Source organism: Kogia breviceps, chromosome 6, assembly GCF_026419965.1.
Source record: "Kogia breviceps isolate mKogBre1 chromosome 6, mKogBre1 haplotype 1, whole genome shotgun sequence".
Classification (NCBI taxonomy): Eukaryota; Metazoa; Chordata; class Mammalia; order Artiodactyla; family Physeteridae; genus Kogia; species Kogia breviceps.
In genome coordinates this window covers 125,340,866-125,368,782 of record NC_081315.1, presented here as the reverse complement: position 1 = coordinate 125,368,782, position 27,917 = coordinate 125,340,866, and the positions used below count along the sequence as shown (strand labels likewise).

At 41.5% G+C, this 27,917-nt stretch overlaps 2 protein-coding genes across 3 annotated transcripts in view; one reads left to right on the top strand and one right to left on the bottom strand.

Annotated features, from left to right (window-relative positions):
* Positions 1 to 27,917, top strand: part of SEC24D (SEC24 homolog D, COPII coat complex component) — a 112,446-nt gene that overhangs the window by 68,222 nt on the left and 16,307 nt on the right. For both annotated transcript variants that reach the window (XM_059066742.2, XM_059066741.2), the window contains exons 9-17: positions 425 to 563; positions 4,438 to 4,553; positions 12,839 to 12,963; positions 17,596 to 17,787; positions 18,747 to 18,840; positions 25,051 to 25,167; positions 25,957 to 26,127; positions 27,155 to 27,251; positions 27,384 to 27,529. In XM_059066742.2, coding sequence (XP_058922725.1) covers positions 425 to 563; positions 4,438 to 4,553; positions 12,839 to 12,963; positions 17,596 to 17,787; positions 18,747 to 18,840; positions 25,051 to 25,167; positions 25,957 to 26,127; positions 27,155 to 27,251; positions 27,384 to 27,529 — 1,197 coding nt within the window. The remainder of the gene's footprint in view (positions 1 to 424; positions 564 to 4,437; positions 4,554 to 12,838; positions 12,964 to 17,595; positions 17,788 to 18,746; positions 18,841 to 25,050; positions 25,168 to 25,956; positions 26,128 to 27,154; positions 27,252 to 27,383; positions 27,530 to 27,917) is intronic.
* Positions 25,350 to 27,917, bottom strand: part of METTL14 (methyltransferase 14, N6-adenosine-methyltransferase non-catalytic subunit) — a 72,351-nt gene continuing 69,783 nt past the window's right edge. Inside the window, exon 16 of the transcript XR_010841134.1 lies at positions 25,350 to 25,677. The gene's annotated coding sequence lies outside the window, so the exon portion shown is untranslated. The remainder of the gene's footprint in view (positions 25,678 to 27,917) is intronic.

Here is a 27,917-nt window from a genome sequence, read left to right as displayed (position 1 = left end):
TTTAAAATCAGACCCAGTTCCCCCTTCTTTATTTATAGTTAATGAACAAACTTAGCAAAATATGTGATACATGGTGTCCAGGACGTTTCCATCATAAGCTTTATTAAGTATTACTACCATCATGGTATTTTTTCTCTGTCTTCACACACGTGGGTAAACACACATATACATAAAGGTACACGTATGCTTATTAATTGCACGTACATTTAAATTAATTTTTGTTTGGGTAGTGCCTTGAATTCCACAAGGTACCAAGAGAGGCATCCTTACTCCTCTGGTGAACACTAAGAGTTGAGTTCCTTAAATGAGTCCAGAGTTTTCAAATTACAGTTAATACGTAGGACTTCTGAAATAACCTTGGTTATTCAGAATAACCTAGAAATCCTGTACCCACATGTCTCTTACTTGTGCTTGCTTCCTGTAGACGCCCCTCTACTTGGTAAATCATGGGGAGACTGGACCAGTCAGATGCAACAGGTGCAAAGCCTACATGTGCCCGTTCATGCAGTTCATTGAAGGAGGAAGGAGGTACCAGTGTGGATTTTGCAGCTGCGTGAATGACGGTAAGTGGCGCCAGCACGTGCCCTCGGGGAAAGTTCTGTAGTAAACGGAACATATTATACTTCTTAGCTTAGGAAAAAAAATATATGTCTGTTAAGGCTCTTAGTTAGACCTGAGCTTTTCCTAAACACCCTCAAGAATAACTCCAAGGAATGGTGAGACAGGGAACAATCTCTGAGGTTTATCTTCTGTAAACATAAGAGGGAAAATTTCATTTTGCCTCCAACTGAGGCTTTGTGGAAAGGAATTGAGAAATTAAATGACTTCCCTATTTTTGAGTTTTATAAGAAACATAGCAACTTCCCTGTGGGACTCAGGCATTTATATGAGAGTAGGAGGGGCTTGGATGGCCTAAACTGGGGGTGTTCTGGTTGGCTTCCCTTCAGGGAAATGACACAGAAGAACTGTCTTTTATCTGCATTTACAGATGATAAACTTGAGAGATTGTTCCCTCTTTCACCATGCCTCCCAATTATTCTTGAATGTGAGTTCATCAGTATTTAGGAAAAGCTCAGGTATAGCTAAGGGCTTTAACACGTATATAGATTTTTTTTCCTCCAATATGAATGTCAGATTGTTTAAAAAAGAAAAAAAAAATGTTACTATGAAGGGCTTTCCCAGATTCACTGTAATTTCAATTTCAGCCTGACATGAATTCACAGATGTTGAAGAAAACTGCAAGCTTGCCAAAAATGTTTACATTCATTATATTTATAACAAGTCTCTCTTTTTAATTCTTCGGTGTCAAATGAAGCACATTCTCAGGCTGAGAACATTCCCACATTCATTTACATTTATAGAGTTTTTCTAGAACCAGGCGATGATTATGAGAGCATGAGTCTTTTATGTGTTTTCCTCTGTTTCTTATCTTTGTAGACGTCCTTCCCTCCAGGGCTCTAGATCTGAGGAACATACAGCACTCTGCCCAGGAGCCTCTGGCCGCTGGCTGCTCCTGGATGAAAAGGGAGCTCCGGCAGTTTTCTGCCTGTGTCACGGCGTTCTTGGCCCCTTGGTTCCTGTGTGTGCTCTGGTGGGAGAGCAGTGCTGGTCTCCTTGTTTACCCGCCCCCCTTATCACAGTCCATGGCTTTGCCCAACTCCCGGTGCCGGGGACTGACACGGTGAGGCTTACTCACAAAGACCTTCAAAAATGCCTTGCTGGGCTTCCCTGGTGGTGCAGTGGTTGAGAGTCCGCCTGCCGATGCAGGGGACACGGGTTCGTGCCCCGGTCCGGGAAGATCCCACATGCCGCGGAGCAACTAAGCCCGTGAGCCATGGCCGCTAGGCCTGCGCGTCTGGAGCCTGTGCTCCGCAACGGGAGAGGCCATAGCAGTGAGAGGCCCGCATACCGCAAAAAAAAAAAAAAAAAAAAAAAATGCCTTGCTGTGCAGTGGATTCATTAGTTTCCAGCCTCGTCTCAAAGACCGCGTCGTGGTCCTCTCGGGAGGTCTCTTTCCTTGCTCCCCCCGTGGCACCTACTCAGTACAAATTGGATACACTAGTGAGACCAGATTTTGTGCGTTCTCCACCCTTACTTTTCTTTCTAAGGAAGATCTTATTCCATCTCTCATCCTGGATGAAATCTGCAACCAAATCCTTGGCTGTCACACAATCGTGGGACCTGGATTTCAGGAACCCTGTGACCCTGCACTTCCCGGGGCTTTAGTTTTGGAGGAAAAAAGTCATGAGACGGCAGAGGCCTCTCCTGAAGCATTTTGATAAATGCCTCCACCAAGGTCACCAGATTTCCACTGTCTTCACTCAAGCCTTCAATCTTCTTAGCAAGGTGATCAGAAATTTGTCCCGCACCTATCCACTTAGAGCATCTAGGATCTTCAACTTGGTGTGATCCTCTGGCTTCCACGCCCAGAGTGTCAGCTCAGAGCCTTAAAAGGCCCCGCCACTTCCTAATAGAGAAAAACCACACAGAGTTCCTGTATTTCTACACAGTAAATTCCCCTCCCTTGATATCCATGCCTAGGAAGCTGCCATGTTCATTGTCTGTTCATATTAGACTCCAATATTAGTTCCTGCAAGGAAGCCAGACTCCCTTAGATTGACATAGATGCCTGCATTCTTCATTTAGGTTTTTTTTTTTTTTTTTTTTGCGGTATGCGGACCTCTCACTGTTGTGGCCTCTCCCATTGCGGAGCACAGGCTGCGGACACGCAGGCTCAGAGGCCATGGCCATGGCTCACGGGCCCAGCCGCTCCGCGGCATGTGGGATCTTCCCAGACCAGGGCACGAACCCGTGTCTCCTTCATCGGCAGGTGGATTCTCAACCACTGCGCCACCAGGGAAGCCCCCTTCATTTAGGTTTAAAGAAGACAGAGGTTTGTTGGAGTTAGAAAGAACCCCCTGGGTTTGGTCACACGGCTCCACTCTGTTTCCCTTCAACGTGTCCAGAGATTACACAGTGGGAAGCTCGTGAGGCCAAAAGACACGCCGGAAGACGGGTGTCATGTGGCTGTGCGTGATTTGCAGGGGGACTTGAATTCCGGCTTATAAAACGTGGCAGATAATATTAAACGCTAAAATTAAATGGATTTGATTCCCCCTACAATTAATTGATTTTAAGGGGAAATTTTTTCACATCTTACATGCAGATGTGTGAAAATAAATTATAGGAACAGTAGAAAGTACCACCCATCCATCCTATAGAACAGCCAGTGCTGCACCCTCCCTCTCATCTAAATGTAATAAAGTAGCAGTTTAAGGCCCCCAGAGCTTTCTCAGCCCAGCCAAGACTATCCGTTTCCCGCTTCCATAATCTTTTCAAGACATTGAATTTTCCGAATTCAGAGATCCATATGTACATATGAATCTTATAAAACTTGTTTGAAAAGAAATGGCCATGATATGGTAAGAAAACAAAAAAAAATCAAGCCTTAGTGATTATTTTCTTAAGGCGAAACTAAGAAAACAGTCCTGTTATAACCCATGTGTTAGTTCACAACTGAAAATAAGGAATACTGAGTTATTGGTTTTAAAACAGGTCATTACTTCTGTGGTTTTACAAATGAAAATGTTGTTCTTTAGGAAACGCTTAAAACCAGAGCATTACTGCTTATTCTAAATACTTCTATTGTCAGTGGTTTAATAGCCAGCCGTATTAATCTCAAGGCAACAGGAGTTCGTTTTCACAGAGATACCAGGCCATATTTGTCCAAGTGTTTGGTGTGTGACTCATAAGTGTTCCTATGCTATTGGATGACTTCCAGGGCTTTGCCAGAACTAACCTTCTTAGACATTTGAATCAAATTAAGAGTTCCTCAGCTGAGATCGTCGTGGCGTTGTCTTTCCCAAATACAGTAATCCTTTCCACTCTGAAGCCCAAACATTAAAGATTACCATGCACACTACCCATGGCTGAAGACATCTCTTAATTAAAGGATAATAAACATTATTGTTAATACTATGGTCCAAATAAGAAGATAGTAAAGTGGTCTTTCTTTTCTCTGTGTGTGTAGACTTCTGTTTCTAATATTCTGAGGAAGATTCTGGACCAATTACCTGCTTATTGTTAAATAGTTAGAAAAGGTCAAAATTCCTTTTAAAAGAGGTAATTAAATAGGGACAATTAAATTTTGGTTGTGACAATTTTAAAATGCCAGTACTTTTATCTGCTATTTCTCTGTAAAGATCCAAGTCATTAATGATTCTTTGTCATCAATAACTTGCAGAAGGGTCAGGAAGGTATTTTAGAAAACCCTTATTCTTTCTAAGACATGCTTTTTAATAGTGGATATTTAGAATATACTAAAATATTTTTTTTCTCATACTAACTCCTTTCTTCCCATAATAAATTTTGAGAACTTACTAAATTTGTCTGTGTTGTAAAAATAAAAGATTTCCTTTCCTATTTTGTTTTTATTAGTTCCACCATTCTATTTCCAACATCTGGACCACATCGGAAGAAGACTGGACCACTATGAGAAGCCAGAGCTATCTCTAGGATCATATGAATATGTTGCTACTTTGGATTACTGCAGAGTAAGTGTTCCCAGGACTTCAAGTGTTTATATATGGATGTCAGATACAAGCGAATTACTTTTATATGTCATGAACTGACCTTTGATTCACAGACAAAGCATTCGGGTGGTGCCATGGGGATGTAGAAATGCCTAAGACACAGATCAATCCTCCTAGGCTGCTAACATGATTAAATAGCCAGACCATCCACTGCAGTGATCATCTTTAAAAAGTGGTGGCAGAAAGAAAAAAAATACGGACTTCCTTGGTTGTGCAGTGGTTGGGAGTACACCTGCCAACGGAAGGGACATGGGTTCGAGCCCTGGTCCAGGAAGATCCCACATGCCGTGGAGCAGCTGAGCTCGTGCGCCCCAACTACTGAGCCTGCGCTCTAGAGCCCGCGAGCTGCAACTACTGAAGCCCGTGTGCGCTAGGGCCCATGTGCTGCAACTACTGAGCCCACGTGCCACAACTACTGAAGCCTGTGCACCTAGAGCCCATTCTCTGCAACAAGAGAAGCCACTGCAATGAGAAACTCACACACCGCAACGAAGAGTAGCCCCTGCTCACCGCAGCTAGAGAAAGCCCGTGCGCAGCAATGAAGACCCAACACAACCAAAAAATATATATATATAATAATAATAATTTCATTTGTATGTCCCTTTCAGATAGAATATGATGCTAGGTTCTTTTTCTTTCTTTCTTTCTTTCTTTTTAAAGTTTTTTTTGATGTGGACCATTTTTTAATAAAATAAACTTATTTATTTATTCATTCATTTATTTTTGGTTGCATTGGGTCTTCGTTCCTGTGCACGGGCTTTCTCTAGTTGCAGCGAGCAGGGGCTACTCTTTGTTGAGGTGTGCGGGCTTCTCATTGTAGTGGCTTCTCTTGTTGTGGCCCATGGGCCCTAGAGCACAGGCTCAGTAGTTGTGGCCCATGGGCCCTAGAGTGCAGGCTCGGTAGTTGTGGCCCACGGGCCCTAGAGAGCAGGCTCGGTAGTTGTGGCCCACGGGCCCTAGAGAGCAGGCTCAGTAGTTGTGGCGCACGGGCTTAGTTGCTCTACGGCATGTGGGATCTTCCTGGACTAGGGCTTGAACCCGTTTCCCCTGTGCCACCAGGGAAGTCCCTTGATGTGGACCATTTTTAAAGTCTTTATTGAATTTGTTACAGTACTGCTTCTGTTTTATGTTTTTTGGTTTTTTGGCTGCGAGGCACGTGGGATTGTAACCCCCCGACCAGGGATCGAACCCACACCCTCTGCATCGGAAGGCGAAGTCTTAACTACTGGATTGCCAGGGAAGTCCCTCCGCTAGGTTCTTAATGCAGCAGTTTCATATAGTGCCTCTGCCTTATTTGTTTTGTCAATCATCTCAGAAAAATTTCCCTTCCAAGGCAGAAGCTCAACTGGTACAGTCAGTAAGACTATTGACGTGTTTCTGTAGCTCCTTCTCTACTCCAGCTGTCATCGCAGTGATTTAGGCTCTCAGAGTCTCCCTGAGACTATTTCAGCAGCCTGGGATCCTGGCCTCCGGTTTCCTTGCTTTAAAATGTAACCATGAGACTCCCCCCACTACCTTAATCTAAAAAATTAAATTCAAAAATTTAAGTTTCTTTATAAGACCATTAGCTACCACCTTAGCTACATCTTCAGTTGTAGAAAATTCTGGTTCATGTACTCTGAACACGTCACACCCCTGTACAACTCCATGCTTTTATCTAAGATGCTCTTTTGACCCAACTACCTTTCCATCCTCCTGTTAGATCTATACATAGCCCACCTAGCGAACTCCTACTTATTCTCTAATCCCTGGCTGAAATTTTGTTTTATGTGAGTGTGTGTGAATGTGCACACAACTTTCTCTGACTTCATCGTGGTCGTTATTTACTAAATCTTCTGATTTTTTTTCCCCATATAATTTGGTCCCTATGTCCGTTTTAGCAGTTATCCCCACAGAACTTAAATCTTCCTATATTTTCCCTCTTCCTAGATTCTGATATCCTTGGGGACAAGAACCTTGTCCTAGCTGTCTTTACAGCATCTATCATAGCGCCTGCCACAGTGTAGGCAGTTGATCAGTGCATGTGGATGAATGAATGAATGAATGAATGAGCGAGTGAATGAGTGAATGAATTTGCAGGTGGGTCGCTATTCCCAGGGCTGGCTGTTTCCCTTCTCCAGCGTCATAGTGATAGTGACATCATTATGGATATCTTGAATATCTTTCAGATTCTTCAGTGATTTGAAAATACCTTCGTGAGTATTAGTTCAGATTTCAGCTTGTATCTGAAGTACCGTGTGTAGACTTGAAGAAACAGAATCATTCTGACTTACTTCCTTTTCCAAAAATGAATGCCTCCTAGTGCCCAGTCCTCAGAAAACAGCCTCTGACCCACAGATTTCTTTCCTAGATATTTGCTAGGGGACCAGTCCATGTTGTATTGAATATAAATTACAAAGAACATTATTCCTAACTAGAAGTTTTTTCAACTGAGTGGATTTAAAAATGTTTTCCAATTAACGTACCTTTTGCATTTATTTTAGTATTTTGTATGAGTTTCTCAACTAGTTATTAAAGAAGAGTTAACACTTTATTAGTTTTAACTGTAACATTTGAACATATTTTGGGAAACATAAGAACATTTTTGGTACAAATGATTTATTTCAGGCAAAAAAACCCACAAAACAACAACAACAACAACAAAAATGTCCTAAAATACCGGTTACTTTTGGACAGTTTATTTGTCCTTTACTGTTGTTGACTAAAGGAGAATGATCAGGCAGAAGATAAACATTTGAAGTTCTAATTAAATGTAATAAAGCCATTGTATCTAGTGATGGAAAATTTATTCACTCATCTTTGCAACTGTAGTATAAATCTAACTATGCTCTGACTTTCCAGTTCTCTGCCAAAAAGGCTATATTATCTTGATTTTATGCTTTTTTAGCAGAAACTTAGGCAGGGAGTCAAATCTATTTCTGGGAACAAAAGTCTCAGTATCTTCAAACTCTTTTATCTGGAAATGTTCCAGATGTCTAATTGATGGGGAAGCTCACACAGCAGGCAAGGAACCAAATAAAAACGGTACATTTTGAAGAGTTTTTTTGTAAGGTTAATCCTCCTTTTATTGTTCCAAATAAGGTTCATAACAAAAGAACTCTTAATATCTTCAAATTTAATTATACCTTAAAATGTAAAAGAAGAAGAAGAATGCATTGCCTTAGGGATTTGGGTGATGAATAAGAGCTTATTGCATTTGTATGTGTATTCTTTAATACCATACAAACTTAAAGGAGAATTACAAAATAACATTTTTCTTATTCATTTTAGATCATCTTAATGCCAATTTTAGATAATAAAATGAACATTCATTGAACATTCACTATGTGTGATGCTCTATGCTAGGTGCTTTCTATGTACTGTATCATTTAGTTCTCACAGTGACCTCATGTGGTGAGTATCACCATGACGTGGAGAAACTGAGGCTGAGAGAGGTTAAGTACCAGCCTCAGGCCACACATATAGAAGATGATGGAGCCAGACTGAAAACCATGTCTGTATGACCACAGAACCCCTATTCTCTATCAGTACACTGTGGATATGTAGGCATGTGTTTACAAAGTCACCATGGAGTTCCCCTGGAAAAAAAGACCCAGCCCTGTCTAATAACTGACAGTTTTTCACTTAGAAGTTTCCAGAATATATCTATCTACATAGAAAGTGTACCTGAAAGGTAAAAATCTCATTCCAAGACAGCCTGTTTTTTTTTTTTTTTCCTAAATAAAAATGTAGTTTCTCCACTTAATTTTAGTTCACTTTGACATTTATTATATACCTAGCATGTCCAAGGCACTTTGGCCGTGTTTGTGAGTGATACCAAGATTAGCAAGAATATGAACCAGATCTCAAAGTCCTTGTCATGCACAGACCTGATAATTAAAGTATATAATTACGATATAAATAATATGATAAATGCTGTAAGAATAGAATAGTCAGAGTGCCATAAGAAAACAGATGAGCCATAATTTATGATTTGGTGGATCAGGGAAGGGTTCTAAGAGTCAGTGACATTTGAGCTGGTTAAACCATGAGCAGAGAAGTGGGAACTAAATGGTAAGCAGAAGCAGTTTCTCAGACGTCTTTGCAACTTACCCCAGTTTCTTCAGGGGCTGTGGGGGGCTTTGCAGATGAGTGATGGGGACCTAGTATAGAGACTAGGGTCGTTGGAGAGAATATTCCCCTTCCCCCAAAACACATTCAAATTCAAATATGTTTTAAAACACTATGCCAAATGAAATACTTTTCCAGCCAAGGGAGTACTTTTCTTGGCCCACGCCCACTAGATTGTGACTTCTGGTTAGAAAATGTTTTGAACATGGCAAACACTTAAATTAGTTGGAGGAATGTGTATTGGGGCATAATAGGAAGTAAAGCTGGGAAATTGTTTTGAGACACAGACTATCCTTTTATTTTCCACTAGGCTTTGATCTCTTAGGCTTTTTTTTTTTTTTTTCGGTATGCGGGCCTCTCACTGTTGTGGCCTCTCCCGTTGCGGAGCACAGGCTCCGGACGCGCAGGCTCAGCGGCCATGGCTCACGGGCTTAGTTGCTCCGCGGGATGTGGGATCTTCCCAGACCAGGGCACGAACCCGTGTCTCCTGCATCGGCAGGCGGATTCTCAACCACTGCGCCACCAGGGAAGCCCGATCTCTTAGGCTTTTATACATGTTTGCTAAATGAGTATTATGGGGAGTCTCAAATGCCAGGCCATTGAAGGGTTGTACTAATTCAGTAGGCCATGAGGACAATTAAAGGCAAAGTGGGAGTTGTTTCTATCCGTCCATCCATCCATGTACACGTTCATTCACTCATCTAACAGTGTTGAGCGCTCTCTTGAGCCGTGCTCTGTGCTTGGCTCTGGGGGTTCAGTAAACTTCCTGTCCTCAGAGGCAGTCGCCTCGGGATCTGTCTTGTGCTTTGGATAGTGTATTCTGACAGCAGTCTGTATAATGAGAGGAGGGAGATTGGAGGTAGGGAGGCAGGGATTAGAAGTTAATGTAGTAGTCGAAACAAGAGAAAATGAGGGTAATATAACAATTCCTCAAAACATTAAAAACGGAATTACCAAATGATCCAGCAATTCTCCTTCTGGGTATAGACCCCAAATAATTGAAAAGAGAGTCTCAAAGAGATATGTTCACACCCATGTTCAGAATAGCATTAGTCACAATAGCCAAAAGGTAGAAGAAGCAACCCAAGTATCCATAGATGGATGAATGGATAAACAAAGTGTGGTATATACATACCATGCAATATTATTGAGCCTTAAAAAGGAAGGAAATTCTGACATATGCTACAACGCGGATGAATGTTCAGGACGTTATGCTAAGAGAAATAAGCCAATCACATAAATGACAAATACGGTAATGATTTTACTTTTATGAAGCACCTAGAGTAGTCTAATTCATGGAGACAGAAAGTAGAAATGTAGAATGATGGTTCCCAGGGCTGGAGGGGGGGGGGAAATGGTAAATGATTGTTTAAAGGGTACAAAGTTTCTATTTCCGCAGGATAGAAAGAGTTCTAGAAATGGATGGTGGTGACGGTTGCACAACAACGTAAATGTACTTGAAACCACTGAACTGCACACTTAAGAATGGTTAAGGTGGTAAATTATATTCTGTGTATTTTACCACAATTAAGAGTAATTTTTAAAAAGGATGAAAATGAGGGTCTAAATTTGGGTACTGGAATGAGAGGAGCCGCTGAGGGCTTCACAATTAACTAGGTGCGGATAGTAAGGGGGGGTGAACAATTCCACAGAGAAAATGAGGCGTCAAGCCCAGATCACTCTGGAGGATCGTGTTTTCTGTAAGTTCCTTGTAGAAAAGGCCAGCCTAGTGGGAGAAATGCTGTCCTCACTCCTAAGATTTTGAGTGTAAGGTGCTGGCAGGACCTTGCTGCGGAGGTGTGCTCTGGTCGATTGGAATGCCGGTCAGGAGCTCAGAAGACAGACCATGCGGAGAGAATCTGAGGGGTCGCCTGCAGAGAGGTGCTGGTGAAAAACGAGCAAATGAGATTCTGTGATGGAGCATGTGGTAAGGAAAGAGAAGAGAGTATCCTTTGGAGAAAGATAACAAAATGAAAAACAGAAGCAGCAGTCGGAAAAGTGGGAGAGGAAATGGCCACCACGGTGCCTCGGCAGCTGAAGAAGGGGAAGTGGTCTGCGAGGCCGAAAATCGCAGAGATAAGAGAGATTGAGGGTCAGAGCTGGGTTTTGTTTCAAATCACTGTAGTTTGCAGCCAGGAGATCTGTGAGCTTCAAGAGGTCACGGTAAACCAGGTTATCGAGTTCATACGTGCCAAGGTTGGCCGGACAAAGCCAAGCTGGATTGAATGGGTGGAGGCAGCCAGGGATGAAGCCAGTACAGTTGTCTAGGTGCGGGATGGCCAACCGCTGGGTGGTTAAGAGTGGGGATGGGGTAAAACATGTGAAAGAAGCATTTTGAAAGAATAAATCAATGGGACTTGGTGATGGAAAGAAAAGGAGTCGTCAAATCCAATTTCATGTTTTCAAGCCTTTGGGTTGACGTGTAGTGATGTTATTCATAGAGATGTTGGAAGAGAACGTTATTTATAGAGGAGTGATGTATTACTTTTGCATACGTAGAAAACAAGTTACGGTGAAGCATTCTGTAGAAATGTGTAGGTTGGAGATATGAAAAATATTCAGTGGGGAACTGGTGATGCTGAACTTAGGAGAGAATGTAAGAATGGTAGGGCACATTTGGATTGGTCACAGGTTTTGGTTTAATTAGTGGAAACGATTGTTATTTTCATTCTGTGTAAATCAGCATAAGTTTCTGTTACGAATTAGGTTAGGTGGGAATCAGGAATGGTTTGCAATGAAAATCATTGCTCACGGGACTTTCCTGGTGGTGCAGTGGTTAAGAATCCGCCTGCCAGTGCAGCGGACACAGGTTCAAGGCCTGGTCCGGGAAGGTCCCACATGCCACGGAGCAACTAAGCCCCTGCGCCACAACTACTGAGCCTGCGCTCTAGAGCCCGCGAGCCACGACTACTGAACCGGCGCACCTAGGGCCTGTTCTCTGCAACAAGAGAAGCCACCGCAATGAGAAGCCCGCGCACCACAACGAAGAGCAGCCCTGCTTGCGGCAACTAGAGAAAACCCGCGTGCAGCAACAAAGACCCGACACAGCCAAAAATTAATTAATTTTAAAAAATCATTGCTCATGTAGACAGCAACAGAGTTCTTACATTTCTTTGTTGGTCTGATTTTGGATGTGGCAAAGCAGTGAAGTTTTCAGGTTGATAATTTTCAAGCCCTGCAATTTTTTTCTTTTCAAATGAAAGACTTTTATTAGAGGAATGTTACATCTAGCCCTATAGTGGACATAGGATGAATCAGTAACTTAATTTGGAGATAGTGTCATCTAATTTTATAATTGTAACAATTAAAATTTAATCTAGAACATTTTTTTCATTTATCACAAAGTTAAGATTAAATTAGCCTTAATTCTTTACTCTCTAGTGTGAGTCACTAAAGTTGTCTGCCTGTGGTTCTATTTTCTAAATATTTTGTAAGATCCAACTGAAGAACTGCTTCCTAAGAGCTGTTTGAACACCAGCCAGTAAAGGGACCAAAAGCTACAAAACATTTGTGTAGCAGCTGCTTTATGTTATAGTGATTGTTTCAGACAGAGAAAAGGCCCAGTATTCAATTTTTTTTTTTACCATAACTATGTAAGGAACAGGTACATATTTAATAATACAGGACAATTTTTTAAGTATACAATTATATTTTAGTATTTGATTTCATATCTTTGAAGAGCTTATAAAGGAAGAGAGTTGAAAATGGTGATATCAAGTTAATGAAGTTTTACTTCAGTTTCAAAAACAAACACTAATTATAGTTTTGTACTATTTGGGGCCTCAGTTTGCCAGGGTTCCAGACATATTTCTTCCGCCAAGGCAGAGCGTTCTAAGCAAGGTCGCCACAAGACTGTCCTCACCTTTGGGGAATTGTGGTAATAAGGTCTTCTGAGCCATTCTCTGCTAGCTGTCATAATCCTGTCTAACTCAACAGTGGGACCCAGGTCACAGCCTGGAAAAGACACAGCTTTTGTCTTTCTTATAGCATCAGAGACTGTTCCAGAAAATGATTTAATTCCACACATGTTATATTAAATGAGATGTCTGATGACCTTAAAGAGTTTCTGGGTGTTTTGATTATGAAATGTATGTACATTATAATTATACGTGTGTGATTTGTTTGCTTTCTTGTAGAAGAATAAGCCTCCCAACCCACCAGCCTTTATCTTCATGATTGACGTTTCCTATAGTAACATTAAGAATGGACTTGTGAAGCTCATATGTGAGGAACTGAAGACTGTGCTGGAAAAACTTCCAAAGTAAGGGAACTGCCATTCTTTTTGTAATTTACACAATATTGCTGAATTAGTATATTGGCCAGAAAACAAGTGCTGAATGGCCCATTGGTCTCTTTTGCTAATGGGGACGTCGGATAATTGTTTATAATTTATAAATAATTATAAACAGCATCAAACGATCCTTAAAAAATCAGAATGATCTTTTGTACAAAGCAAAAGAAACACAACTGATAAGAAATAATGCCATGGTAAACAACATTCAAAAATCCATTCTAAATTATAAGGAGAATCCCATCAGTGTGGTGGAAAAGGCCTTGGAATTCTGTTTTTCACTTTTCAAAAACATTGATTTTCCAGCAGAAACGGGTAGTTGCTGGGCGTGGTAGAGAGTTCTAAGGGATGCCAAGAAACTGAACTGTTGTCTCATGGCAGGCCCCGTGACTTTTTGGCCAAATTCCCTTTTGCCCTTATAGTACCCTGTCTAACCCCTCTGCAGCTTTTCTGCCTCTATGTCCTCCTGTAACTTAAGGGCACAGGGTACATCATTTGTCCTGCTGTTGCAGGGGGCAGTGCATAAAAGGAAAGGTGGAAAGGTATATTAGCAAACATGACTATGTTTTATCATGTACAAACTAGTTGTTTAGGATGGGAACTAGCATCTAGTAAGGAGACTTATGAGCAGGGAGAAAGCTTTCCTTTATGAGAAGATGACATGCTTAAGAAAATAAAAGAGGCTAGAAAAGATTGTCTGAAACCTAGTGTCTGCAACCAGTCTTAAAATCTTCCACCCCTCCCTATGTTCTGAACATAAGCAACCTCTGTTCCAAAAGGAGATGCTTTGAGGGGCGAGTGGTCTGCAGCCCCTAGGTCTCCCCGGGTCCTCGGGTGCCCACTCCTCTGTATTTGTTCCACATGTGGCTGGTGCTTCGGTGCCTGTGAGGCTCAGCTGAGCGAACTCTGGACCTCCCAGGAGTAGTTTTGTTTGTATCCATGAAGCTGAAGTCATAATATTCTCAAGGATGGTTTGGAAAAGCAGTGGGGATGTTTAAAAAACATTGAGGTGATTTCAAACTGAATTCTACAATGAAGTATGAGCTGGGAGAAAGCTGAAGATGGGGCAAAAGAAAGGCCTCTGACGCCTGCCGGCTGTTGTGACTATAGTTTCTGTGACCTCATTCTCAGGGACACTTGACAAGTATGGACTCTCTGCCTAAAATGGCATATTTGATCACAGACCTCCCCCAGGGCTGCTTTAACACTGCATCTGAATTTTGAACTTGAGTTGTATGAAAGCAAACTACTCTAATTTCTGGAAGTGGTCTCTCTCTCTCTCTCTCTCTCTCTCTCTCTCTCTCTCTCTCTCTCTCTCTCTCTCTCTCTCTCTCTCTCCCGCCTCTCTCTTCAAACCGGTTCAAATTAGTTTCTCATAACCTATTTTCATAGTCAGTTCACCAACCCCTTGTTACTTTTCAACACACTGGTGATATGAAGCTTGTAACCTACTGATGCACGTTATGAAGTCACACTGTTAGGTGTCATCATAACCTTTAGATCCCACTGGAGCCGAAGTGTGGCTTTGGCAAGGGAAGCAGGGGGAGAATACTGCTGGCTGTTCCCCGCCACTTTTCAAGTACCTCTCTTGAAAGTTTTTATTCAAGCCAGAATACCTTCTCTTTCTTTATCTTTTAAAACAAATCTGTTTTTTCTTTTCTCCCCTGAAATTTATTTTGGGCTACATTTATGTAGAACTTTATATTTTCGATGGTAAGATTGCCATAAATTTGATTTACTTATGTGAACTAAAGCAGTCCTTTTAAAGCATAGTATATAAGTCTTGATTAATATCTAAGGTATGTTCATCCCTCAGCTAACCTTTTGAAAAGGGAAAGCCCATTCTTACTCTTTAACTTTGAATTTGCATCTTTGACGTTGCCAGGTTGCCAGACTTTTCTGTCTGACTTCTTTGGAACAGGAAAGAAAAGATTTGAAGTGCTTCATTCGTTATTCAGATCAAATTCTCGGACTTTTTTCTGGTTGTTTGTTTTTAATGCTGCTGTAGCTAAGATGTTCAAAATGCTTGATTTTGGAATATTCTGGTTCTTCTAGTTACTAATATTGTTGCTGTGTCAGATTCATTCCATTATACTAATAGGGGCAACTGTTGAGGGAAGGGGTCATTGAAAAATGGAACAAAACATGTTCTTTATTAAGAACATGTTCTTTATTAAGAACATTCTTTATATCCCTTATATAACTTTACAAAATTTGTGTAGAATCAAATGAAGGAGAGACTGAGGTTTTGTTTTCTCCTGGATATGATGTGACAGGGCAGCTATACTGTTGAAAAAGAAAATTTTAGGATAGTTCTTTGTTTCCCAAATTTAAAAAGAGTTGTTCCAATGGAAACACGACTACTATTTTGTAATAATGTGAGATGTCCTGATTAGATGTTTATAAAAAATGTTAATTAGATTTTAAGTGAACCCTATGAATCCCAGGATACTCTTTTCCCATCACTAAAAATGTCCAAATCCAATGGGGAATAGCAATCCAGATTCTTCTCTGTAATTTTTCTTTTGTGTCTTTTGCCTTGGTTGACTCCAAATTAACTATAAAAAGGAATAAATCCCCTTCATGATTTGCTGGACATTTTTCACCCTATGTAATATAAAAGGTTTACTGGGAAATAGGAGCTTAACCAATGGTGTGCTGGAAAACTGGCTCTCAAATAAATAGAGCCTTGATTTGTAGTGTTGGCTTCTTCCTGTGGTATAAATACTTCCAACTGGGCTGGTTTGAAACCACCGAGGCAACATCACTCCACTGGAGCTGAGAAAGGATACAGACAAATCAATTGATCAGTTTGGTTCTAACTTGCCGTCTCAGACAGTGTTCTTTCTACATCCTGACTGTCACCCTCAACGAGACCTCTGTTCTCCACGTTGTGCTTGACCCTCCAGGAGCAGAGAGTGTAAGCCTTGAGCCCTGCCCTCCATTGGTTTATTGTCAGGGATTCCTGAAATGTTAACTAAAAGGCACTTTCTACCAAGAGCCAAATGTGAATGAGTTGTAGAAATTTAGGAAGAGGAAATAACGTCTGGTTGGTGGCATCAGGGGAGCTTCAGAGAAGGAGGATTCGTGCTTGGCCTTGAAGAGTAAAATTCTAATAAACAGGGAGGGGGAAGGGGAACAGGGATACAGTATAGTAGAGTCGTTGGTTGTGTAAAGTCATACAGTTTAGATTGTGGAGGGGTGTGTGTATGTATGTGTGTGTGTGTGTGTCAAGTCTGTGTATGTGTAGCTACAAAGGATAAGGATTCCCATTTCTAAAAATGTTCCAAGAGTCCAAAATGGAAACATTTACCAAGCGCTTTGGGGATTACGAGGATCTATTTAAACTGCCCGGCCATTTATCAAGGCCACAGTGAAGAGCAAATGTCCTCAGTTAGCAAAGTAAGTAGAGAAGAAATAGATCAGAGTTTCAAGTGAATCGTTTGTCAGCCTGTACTCTGCTGAAACATCAAGGAAATTGGGAGGTCTTCGGTGGGAACTTCAGACACTTCCATTGTCCTTTCTCTTGTACTCAAGTAACTCTTTAGGCCATGTGCAAAATGCAGAAACTGAGCAAACTAGGTTCTTTTTCACAAAAGTTCTCCCCGAAGCAAAATAAGTTTTACCGGTATCTAAGGGTCAAAGAAAATGGCTTTCATGTAGCCGCTGAGCACTGCTGAAAATGCGTAACAGCCTCAGTAGTGTCTAGGTGTGTTTTTTTAGGAGGGGGTGTGGAAGGAGGAGGGGGAAGGAGAGACACCGAGAATAAAAACAAGTCTAGACCACTCAACTCTGAATATACTTAGTATAGACTTTAACAGCAATATTCATGCCTTTATACCCCTTTCAGGAAGATTACGGCCTTGTCCTGAAATTCCTCAAAAAAAATTTTACTTAAAAAAAAAATTTTTTTTAATGTTTTGTTACAGTTTTGGAGATTTTATTGCTTTTATTCTCTAGCCATGACCGTCACAAATGGTTACCTAATAAGAATTACGTTGTCAATTCGTATATGTGATTTACTTTAGTATTTACACTATATGTTTATATGGTATATAGCTTTCAAAATCTAGCCCATTTTCTATTGAGAGTCTTGAGAATGTGTAAAACAAGAATCACACGGGAGGAGCGAGTCCTTTCTTGATAAAAATAGCTGTCCTGTTTGTAATCTGAATATGCCTTTCTCTTGCTTCAGATATGCCATTTGTTACTCTGACCTTCTGGTGACTTCAGAGAGCTTTGTTTCTAAAGACTGTAATAAACCTAGCTTGTTTGTGGGGGGGGGGGGAAGCACCTTGTAATTGCTGTGGTTAGAATAAATATAGTAGAAAAATATGAGCAAACGTTTGCATAATATCCATTTGTTTTTTTACCTAGATTTTTGAGAATTTTTTTTAAATCAACTTGTTAGTTTTGTAGTATGTCCCATCCCCTACCACTGTGACTCAGTATTATCTATATCCTGTAAATGATAATTAAGACCAAAACTTTAAACGTGTCTTCTGTATATTTTATAGAACGTATTCTTACTGAATTTCCCATAGAAGCCGCTCTCTCAGGGCTTTATGGGAGAACGTCAAACCCTTTTTTTCTCTCTCACAGGGAAGGTCAGGAAGAGACTTCCTCACTCCGAGTCGGTTTCATCACGTACAACAAAGTCCTCCATTTCTTTAACGTGAACAGCACTTTGGCGCGGCCCCAGATGATGGTGGTGACCGACGTCAGTGAGGTCTTTGTTCCTCTGCTGGATGGTTTCCTTGTCGGCTATCAAGAATCCCAATCTGTGATTCACAAGTAAATATCGAGTGCTTCATAATTTAGATCCTAATCAGTTGTCTGTTTTTTAAAAATTCATCTTTATTGGAGTAGAGTTGGTTTACGCTGGCGTGTTAGTTTCTGCCGTACAGCAGAGGGGGTCAGTTATACATATACCTGTATCCACTCTTTTTTAGATTCTGTTCCTAACGCAGTTCATTACAGAGCACTGAGTGGAGGTCCCTGTGCTCTGCAGTAGGTCCTTCTTAGCTATCTGTTTTCTACATAGTAGTGTGTATATGTCCATCCCAATCTCCCCCAGTTACCCCTCCCCACCTCTTTCCCCCTTGGTAACCATAAGTTTGTTTGCTACATCTGTGACTATTTTTGTTTCGTAAACAGTTTCATTTGTACCATTTTTTTTAGATTCCACATGCAAGTGCTATCATGTGATATTTGTCTTTCTCTTTTTTAATGTTTTGATTCCATCACACATATTTTGTTTTGTCATTAGCAAGGGGGTTTTAACACATGGATTATAAAACTCTATTATTTATGTTAGTTCTGTCTCTTTTCATTGCAGACTGGTATCTAAAAGGAGGAATTTTTTTTAGTACACATACTTAACCCTACCAGTCCCTTCTCTTTGCTGGAAGGCAACGCAAGGGAGTTATTTCCTGAGTGTGCATGAGAGTATTTGGTGATGATACAGCCACTGTTCCATAATTTATAGTCTAAGAGATCAGAAATGTAGTAAATAGAGAAAAAATCTATAAAGAGTGTGATTTTGTAAATGTTCCAACCAAATCATAAATTTTGGTGCCAAATCATGCCAGGATATCATTCCTTAAGGAATGACCTCTGAAATTCACCGACAGGTGTTCAGTGTAAAAAAAACACCATATGTATTCAGACCTGAAGTGCTCGTGATTTATTTCCTGATGTTTATTACAAATATGCTAAATATTTAAAACCTTTTGCTCATTCATTTCTTGCAGTCTATTGGACCAGATTCCAGAGATGTTTGCAGACTCTAATGAAAATGAGACCGTCTTTGCTCCTGTCATCCGGGCTGGCATGGAAGCACTAAAGGTGAGAAGAAGGCCCTTTTAGTTGCTAGTAAATAAACTCTAAACACACACACACACACACACACTCACACACACACACACAGAGGAAGTTTCATCCGTGAAAGAAGATACAGCCTTCATTAAAACATGCAGGTTGCTGGAGGCTGTTCAAACTTCCCTACAAATCTCAGGAGGAAACGGCCCAAACCGCAGCTTGCTCCCAGCGTTTACATTCCAGCACTGTTAGCATCTGAGCAACTGATTTTGTCGGGGTTTCCAGCTTAGCTCCTCCTTTTGGCTTTTATGTGAACTTTATATGATCTATTTTTAAGTTATTTCAACAATATCTGAACTACCAGATATGAAAAGAAAAATCTCCATCTCTCTCCTTCCTTGGGGTTTTCAGGCATGCGAGGGCAAGGTCGTGACAGAAGTGAGCGCTGCCTGGGGCCTTGCTGAATGCCAGCAGAGCGGGCTTGGCCGACCCTCTGGTTGGGAAGCTGAGCCCAAGTGACTCTGGTCGTTTCCATAGTAATAAAGACATTAATTACTCTGAGCAAAGCAGAACGGTGGGAAAGCGCTTACTCTTAATCATTATTACCTTAGCACAAGAGTCAAACCACTTTGGCCCAGAGAGCTAGTTCCTAAAACTGATTTTTAAATTGTATTATTACAGTTACATTTGAATTATTTTTTAAGATAAAATGGCTAGCGGTAATAACAAACAGCAACAACCACCCTACAGAATTAAGTTTATGAAAGAACTTCCACATAAATTTTATGACCAAACGTCATAGTCTGGTTCTGGTGTAGTGATTCTTGCCTGGGTTCTCTGGTCTTCAGAGGATTCACTCATGGGATCATGAGCGTGGATATCCCTCAGAAAGCCTCAATCCAAGTTAATTTAACATAAAATTAAAGAGAAATTTTACATCAGAAAGCGATGTGGAGATGTTAAGTTTCATCCCGGGGAAGCCAGCAGTGATCATTGTTTGGGCTGCAGAAAGACTTGGGAATTCCTATCTGATTCCACATTGCTAAGGACAAATATCTTCTGTTTCATTTTGAAAGAGTTTTGCAATGGTTGTCGTTCTTTCCTCCAATAAGGTGTCTAGATATTCATATGTAAATTTCCTGATACGTGATAAGTTATATGTGATGCTACAAGTCTTTCTACTCTGAGAAGTTCGTACTGGGAGTAACATGGTATGCACGTGCTCACGCCTGAAGGATGAGTGGATATTCATAAGCCAATAAATCATTAGTTAAGACAGTAGAGTGGAAAGAAGAGCACGGCATGGCTCTTCTTTAGTTGCTAGTAAATACATTTTAAAGAAGACAGATAGGCACATGCGTACACGTACACACACACACACACAGGAAGTTTCATCCATGAAAGAATATACAGGCTTCATTAAAACACGCATCCAGAATCCCAGCTCAAACCAACATATCGTTTCTAAAAGGGAGCAGTACTGTCTTGTCACAGTGGGTTCCACACTGGCTGTCCACAAGAGGTCTAGAGGCTGCTTAGCAGCCTTGAAAGAAAAAATATATAAAGCAACTCGTGTACATGCATTGCACATATCTAAAATGTGGTATTAGGATCCATGACTGAAAAGCACTGTGTTCTTATTAAGCATGGTGTTCTTCGAGGTCCCTCAGCACCATGATAACTGCACTGTCTGTGTTCTCAGCTGCCTGTCATTTGCCAGAGGCCAGTGCATTTCAGTCAATCTACTTTCATGTCTTTTGCTTGTTATTTTTTGTTATACTTGCAATTTTAATGTTAGAGTCGCATGTACTTTTACACTGAAGTTTAAAGATGAGAAGAAACTAATATCTAAATATAACTAATCAGAATAACTTTACAAAAATCAAAGTAAATAAGTAGCATTATTCTTACAAAGTAGAATGAACTCCCTTTAGAGAAGGTAAAGAACTTTTTTTTATAGCTTTTTTTCTTTTATAAATTTACTTTATTTATTCTTGGCTGCGTTGGGTCCTTGTTGCTGCACACAGGCTTTCTCTAGTTGCAGATAGCGGGGGCTACTCTTCATTGCGGTGTGGTGGTTTCTCTTGTTGCGGAGCACGGGCTCTAGGCGCGCGGGCTTCAGTAGTTGTGGCACACGTGTTCAGTAGTTGTGGCTCGCGGGCTCTAGAGCGCAGGCTCAGTAGTTGTGGCGCACGGGCTTAGTTGCTCCGCGGCATGTGGGATCTTCCCGGACCAGGGCTCAAACCCGTGTCCCCTGCATTGGCAGGCGGATTCTTAACCACCGCGCTGCCAGGGAAGCCCCAAGAACTGTCTTTATGTGAAGATAAGGAGCTACCTTTATAAAATTACACTGTTGGACATAATGTTAGTGGTGCTTACTGCCCTGTGCCTGCTGGCAGATTGCTCTCCCAGCCCATCTTCACACAGACTCCACGGCTGCAGAAGACCGGGAAGGCAGGCATGCCCCAAGTCGTGGAGTCACGTATTAAAGGGCGGCTACTTTTTAAAAATGCAGATCTCTGGCCCCACTTCCAGAGACCCTGATTCATTAGCTCCCCAGTTTGCTCTGCTGATTATCCATAGTTGGGAACCACCAGCATAAAGAATTGTTATTCATTGTGCCATCTCTTGGAATATCCTTACATTAAGTTAACTCACGAGAAAATTGCATACCTGACCCGTACAACTTCATATTACACTTGCACTAAGAACGCTTTTGTTTAACTATGGTTTAATGTCTTGCCCTAAGCTGTTAATTAACGGTTAAATTAAGAAAGAACACTATGAAGAAAGTTCTCTCTTGTGTAGAACATTAACTGGAGACATTATTGTATGATTCAATCTCTTACATGTAGAAAGATTCACTAGCTAGTTTCCTAGAGTCGGTTGCTATAAGCAGTCTAACACATGATGTTTCTTTTAGCTTTAACTACTAAGATACTACTTAGGGTAGATATTCTAATATAACGATTTCTTTTCCCTGACCTTCTTACTGATTTCCAGTTCTTTACATTTGCCTTAGCATTTCTATTGTATATGTGCCTTTAATCATGTTTCCTCAAAACTTTTTTTTTATAAATAGACCGTTGCCATAAATCACCTTAATGAAAAAGGTTTCTTCTGCATCTTCCAAGAAGATTCTGGGTGATAATAATTCATTGTAAAAGAGCAGAAACTGCTGTAGTACAATTCGATACTTTCTGCCTCATAGCAACTTTATCAGATTTGGATGAAGGAAAAAAAATTCCAAATAAGATAAAAGTGTGTGTGTGTGTGTGTGTGTAAATGTCTGATGTGTGTATGATAGCTTAGCTGCCTCTGACCGTCACATCATCTCATCATCTTTTCAGGTCCCGTGTGGCTAAAAATGGGTAAGACTTAAATTTGTATAACATATACAGGGTGCTAAAGTTCTTGCCTGAAGTCATTATTAGGCTAAGAGCTAACATTTTTGAGAATTTGCAGGGTAATATCTAAATATTGAAGAGACCACATCATTCATTCACTTATTCTTTCAATCAACAAAGATTGATTAAATGCCTGTGTTTTGTAAGAATGTGAGGACTACTGTCCCTGCTTCTAAGTTGCTCATAGTGGGTGGAAGAGATGTAACTCCGTAATACCATGTGTGACGTCCACTGCTTGTGTTCCCAAAAATAAAGGGGGTGGGGGAGGAGAGCAAAGCGGAACTTTGGCAAGTCCGGGACCACAGCAGCTCAGCCGAGTAGTTCAGGGTGTTCTGCACGAGAGGCCAGAGCTGAGAGTCTCATTCTCTGTGGAGGGGACGAGAGACTGAAAGAGCATCAGAGTGCAATGTTTCTTATTTGTGTCCAAGTGGAGACATTTTAGAACTGGACTCCCCCATCTGAATTATAGCTCTACTTTCTATCAGCTAGATGCCAAGTAAAATCTATATATAATTGGTTGTAATAAACTTTTAGAAACAAAGAGAGTAGACAAAAACTAACATAAAACATGTGCTAATTTGTCACAAAGATAAAGAGGGACTGTTTGGTAACTTCTGATGCATACTTTCTCAAAAGCCCTTGAACTATCCAACTAAAGGTTTCCATTCCCTATTTTCTGTTGTACATGCTTCCGTGTCCACAGCCTCTTGTACTCTTTTTTTCCATATAGTCTTCCAAAATCTGCATCTCTTTCAAAATCTGACACTCATAACTCAACTATTCGTGAATTGCTGGCATTGTCTTTTAAGTTGGCCTCAGAACAGTTTTCTGAGTTAGCTCTTACTTCCCCCATAAAACTAGATAAATAGAGTTTGGCAAAATGTTGGAGGGAAATGGCCTTTGGTGGTTATGCTTCAAATATATCATTAGGTGGGGGGAATTTATCTCTCAGTTGTCTTAATATTTGCTTAACTTTGGTTTCAAGATGATGCCTCACAACGTTCCTTCCACAAAAATGTATGGAGCATCTATAGAGTGAAAGGCACCAGACCCTGGGCAGGAGGGTTGGAGAAACACATTGTAGAAAAATCAAGGTCCCTCCTTTTTCATGGAGCCTGTGATCCATGGAAGACAGTAGAATACCTAAAGTTGTAACACAGTGTCATTAATTCTAGAAAAGTCTTATTTACAAAGCAGAGTAGGGACATAGAGGTAGAGGCTACCAGCTCTGCTGAGGGGTTTAATAACACATCTCTCAGAGGAAAGAACATCGGAGCTGAATTTTGAGCAATGGGTTCTCCAGGCCAGCCTTTCTCAACCTGTTTCCACCATAATAAGAATGACATGTCATTCATCTAATCCTACCTGATGCACTCATGTGGGCACAGATTTTGGTAAAAACATACATTTTGTAGGGATTATAAAGCATGTGATGCCACAGGAGCTCTTTATTGCTACTCATAAAAGATTTTATAAGGATGTGATTAATGAAATAATAAATCTGAAATTAATAGCCATTATATAAGGAAAAAAGATAAATATGGCTTATTTTTTTCAATATTGTACTTTATTTTTTTTTTCCTTCAGAGTTTTACGCCATAGGTAATATTAACTAGGCAATCATGTATGTGTAGTTATGATTAACACCATGTCCTGGGTCATTGAATTCTCTCAACAATATTTTGTAGTTAACTATTTTCCCTGTGTCATATAATTAGGTAGCTGAGGCTTATTTAGAGAAGTTAAATATTTTGCCCAGTGTCACTTAGCTGATAAAATGGTTGGGATTCTAACCCATGCAGTTAGGAACTAGGACCCATGCTCTTAACTACTGTGGTATAAAGTTACAACGCGTCTGTGAGTAGAGAAGATCTAGATGGATAGAAGTGTTTTGTTTTGTTTTGTTTTGTTTTGCGGTACACGGGCCTCTCACTGCTGTGGCCTCTCCCGTCGCGGAGCACAGGCTCCGGACGTGCAGGCTCAGCGGCCACGGCTCACGGGCCCAGCCGCTCCGCGGCACGTGGGATCCTCCCGGACCGGGGCACGAACCCGTGTCCCCTGCATCGGCAGGCGGACTCTCAACCACTGCGCCACCAGGGAAGCCCGATTTTAAATATTTTTAATGCTGATTTGACTTTCATGGATGGAGCCTCCCTGGTCTTTTTGTTGCTTCCCAGGGACTACAGATAGTGTGATGTTGATCCCGCATTTCTTCCTTTTGTCATCTTGTCTGATAGCTGGTTCCTTGTCTGCTGTTGCCACACCACCGCTGCATCCTTGTGCATTCTTCCTTGAAGTGCCCCTTCAGATTTAATCTGTATTGACTAACGGTTTCAGAGAAGAGCTTGTATTGCATCACGATCCTGGGAAGCCTATCATCAGGGGATTTACCTGGTCCTGAAAGACTACTGTTGGCTAAATGAGAAAGTACTTTTACTTGGACACATCATTTTAATAGGTGTTTAAAGCATCATGGTACAGAGACCTACATTTATATATTGGCTCTTGGGGGAATTCCCTGGTGGTCCAGTGGTTAGGACCTGGTGCTTTCACTGCTGTGGGCCCGGGTGCGATCCCTGGTCAGGGAACTAAGATCTTGCAAGCTGCACAGTTACCAAAAAATTGGCTCCTTTATTTACAACTTGTGTGACTTTAGGCAAATCACTTAGCCTCCCTGAGCCTCCGTTTCCCAATCTATAGAAGGCACAAGTTTATTGTGAGGATTAGTGAGATGTATACAGTGCTTGGCTCATAGAAGGTACTTATATTTCACTTTCCTGAGTCCCTTAAAATAAAACTTCCCACCCAAGACTCTTTCTTTCTCCCCCAGGCAGCTGAGTGTCCCGGGAAGCTGTTCATCTTCCATTCCTCCTTGCCAACTGCGGAAGCACCAGGGAAGCTCAAAAACAGAGATGACAAAAAACTGATTAATACGGACAAAGAGAAGGTATTTGTAAACAGTTGCCCTTTGAAGTCCATATGTCAGTTCTTAAAATGGAATAAAGGGAGAGGGAGTGTGTGCTTTGTATAGGAAAGGGGGAGAAGCTACATGTAATGTATAAATACAGGACATTGTATTTTGTAGGAAAATTTTGAATTGTAAATAATTCAGGAAATTGTATATTCCTAGAAAAGCTCATGTCTGAAATAAGATAAGGTCTCAAGCTTTTTTCATGTATAATCTGTGTAAGAGACTGAGTGGTAAGACTATTAGGGGAATGGAAGAAATGGAGGGAAATGCAGAAAGAAGATCGGGGCGTAGAGGGCGAAGGTAGCGGACGGTCCCGTATGACGGCACTCCTGAGGCATGAAGTAGACGTGCCCGGGGCTCAAAATACGCTTTGCTCAGACCCTCTCTGGCAGTGCAGCCGTGGGGACAAGTCCGGGGAAAGGATGAACACTGAGGTAAGCATCCAGCCGCGGCCACGTGACCCCAACCAAGTTGCCTCGTCTCGGTCTGTGAAAGGGAGGACCAAACGTCAGCTGCCTTAGAGCCGTCGGAGGGTCCGGTAACACTGCGCACATATGTGTATTAAACACGGCACACGCCTGTCGCGCGGGGTGCTCGGCACGTGGCCTCTGCGCTGATGATCATCACGGCTCACTTCTTCTGCACTTACCTGGGAAAAAAAAAGTTCATTTAAAAAACTGCAGTGAGAATTCAATAGAAATTAAAAACAGAAGCCAGGAACATCGTGTGGTTTTCTTTCTTCCCTTTGTGTATCTTTTTCTTCAGATCCTTTTCCAGCCCCAGACAAACGTCTACGACCCTCTAGCCAAGGACTGCGTGGCTCACGGCTGCTGCGTGACGCTCTTCCTCTTCCCCAGTCAGTACACGGACGTGGCCTCCTTGGGTCTTGTGCCTCAGCTAACGGGAGGGACGCTCTACAAGTACAACAATTTCCAGGTAAAGGCCAGCAATTCGTTCGTCTCGGTTTTCCGCTGCTGGTTTACTTTTGGTGCTTAGATCTGAGGGTGAGAAAGCTGTGCCCCCTGTGGGCAGCCGACAAATGTAAATTCTAGGTCCGATGGAAAAGAATGGACAGATGCTTAAGAATTGCTTGCCTGCTCCCTAAGGTATGGCCACAGATTGACTCATTCAGCCTCAGAGTTGAATGTCAATGTTAAGCTTCCATGGTGGGGGGAAATATATTTAATATAAAATCTTGATATTTTATATTAAATATATTTAAGGTATTGTTTTTAAAAGTGACTATATATTTGTTTTAAAGTGTTATTGATATGGGGCGGGTCAGTTCATGTTACACCTCCCCCCCCGCCCCCTCCAACCCTGAACTGAGAGAGTCAAGAGACGGTCAAAATGCCAGCCCTGGAACGGACCTAGGTCTATGGGCAAGTGGGCTTGCTAGCGCTTTCTTTCCCCTCAGTGAGACAAACTTTTTACACCGAGGCACAAGGCGGCACAGACAAAAGCATCTGCTGCGGACTCCCGCCCCCGCTACTGTACTGAGGGCCAGGAAACTGTGCTTCCTGCAGGCAGGCTGCTTCCCCAGAAAGATGATGTGGAGGAGGCCGAGTTATGCCTGCCCAGTTCCTTTTCCCAGGCTTAGAAATTGGATAAGTCACCTGCCTTCCCCCGAGGAGACGAGGTTAGGGGGCGCCTCTAAGTTATGTACCTCGAGGGAAACATGGAGGGGGAACGCCCCAACATAAATGACAGTGTTCATCATCTCGTTGTGTTTTGATGAGAGCAGTTATTTTCCGTTACCCGGCTACATTGTTATATTAGGGACTAGATGAGGGATTTGCTAAGACCAAAGACTATAAATGAAATGACAGAGAAAAAGCTGTCAGAACCCTTTCTGAGATTTCTGGATAAAGTAGGTTTTAATCCAGATTTGTTTTAAAAAGCATTGTTATTTTAAGTATTTTGCCGCCACCTGGTGGGCATGATCATACTTTATTTTTTTTAGGTGCACTTGGACAGCCAGCAATTTTTGAATGACCTCAGAAATGATATTGAGAAGAAAATAGGATTTGATGCTATTATGAGGGTTCGTACCAGCACAGGTACTTTTCGTTTTTATTATTTTTCAGGTCTCTGTTGTACAATTGTTTCCTCTTCAAACTCACTAACAGGCCAACCAAGAAAATAACAGTAAAATAAGGAGAGGCAACATTTCCCTTTTCCCTCATCCTTAGGTTTCAGAGCCACTGACTTCTTTGGTGGCATCTATATGAACAACACCACCGATGTAGAGATGGCAGCCATTGACTGTGACAAGGCAGTGACTGTGGAGTTCAAGCACGATGACAAACTCAGTGAAGACAGTGGAGCCTTAATCCAGGTGACCTAAACTGTATTCCCATCTTTTGCTTTGTAGTTTCTTACTGACAGTGATCAGCGGGGGAGACTCCAGGGCCATCAACTGTGTTAGTCTCTGTGTGAAGAAATTCAACTCCATTTCTCCAAAGGCAAAAGTCACTAGATTAGAGCACTCTGTGGTATATTCTCCATATTGATTCATATACGCTATTTATGTGAAGTAACGATTATGTATGTCTTTGCATGAGAGCCCCGCAGACCTGAGGTCAGAATGACAGGCATCAGTACCCACTCACTCACTCACTGGTTTGCTGCACTCCTGACTGCCGTGTGCCAGACACCACTGCTGAGACGTGTTATCATATCAGAAGCAAGTAGCAATAGGACTTGGCTTTGTAGCAAATAAGATT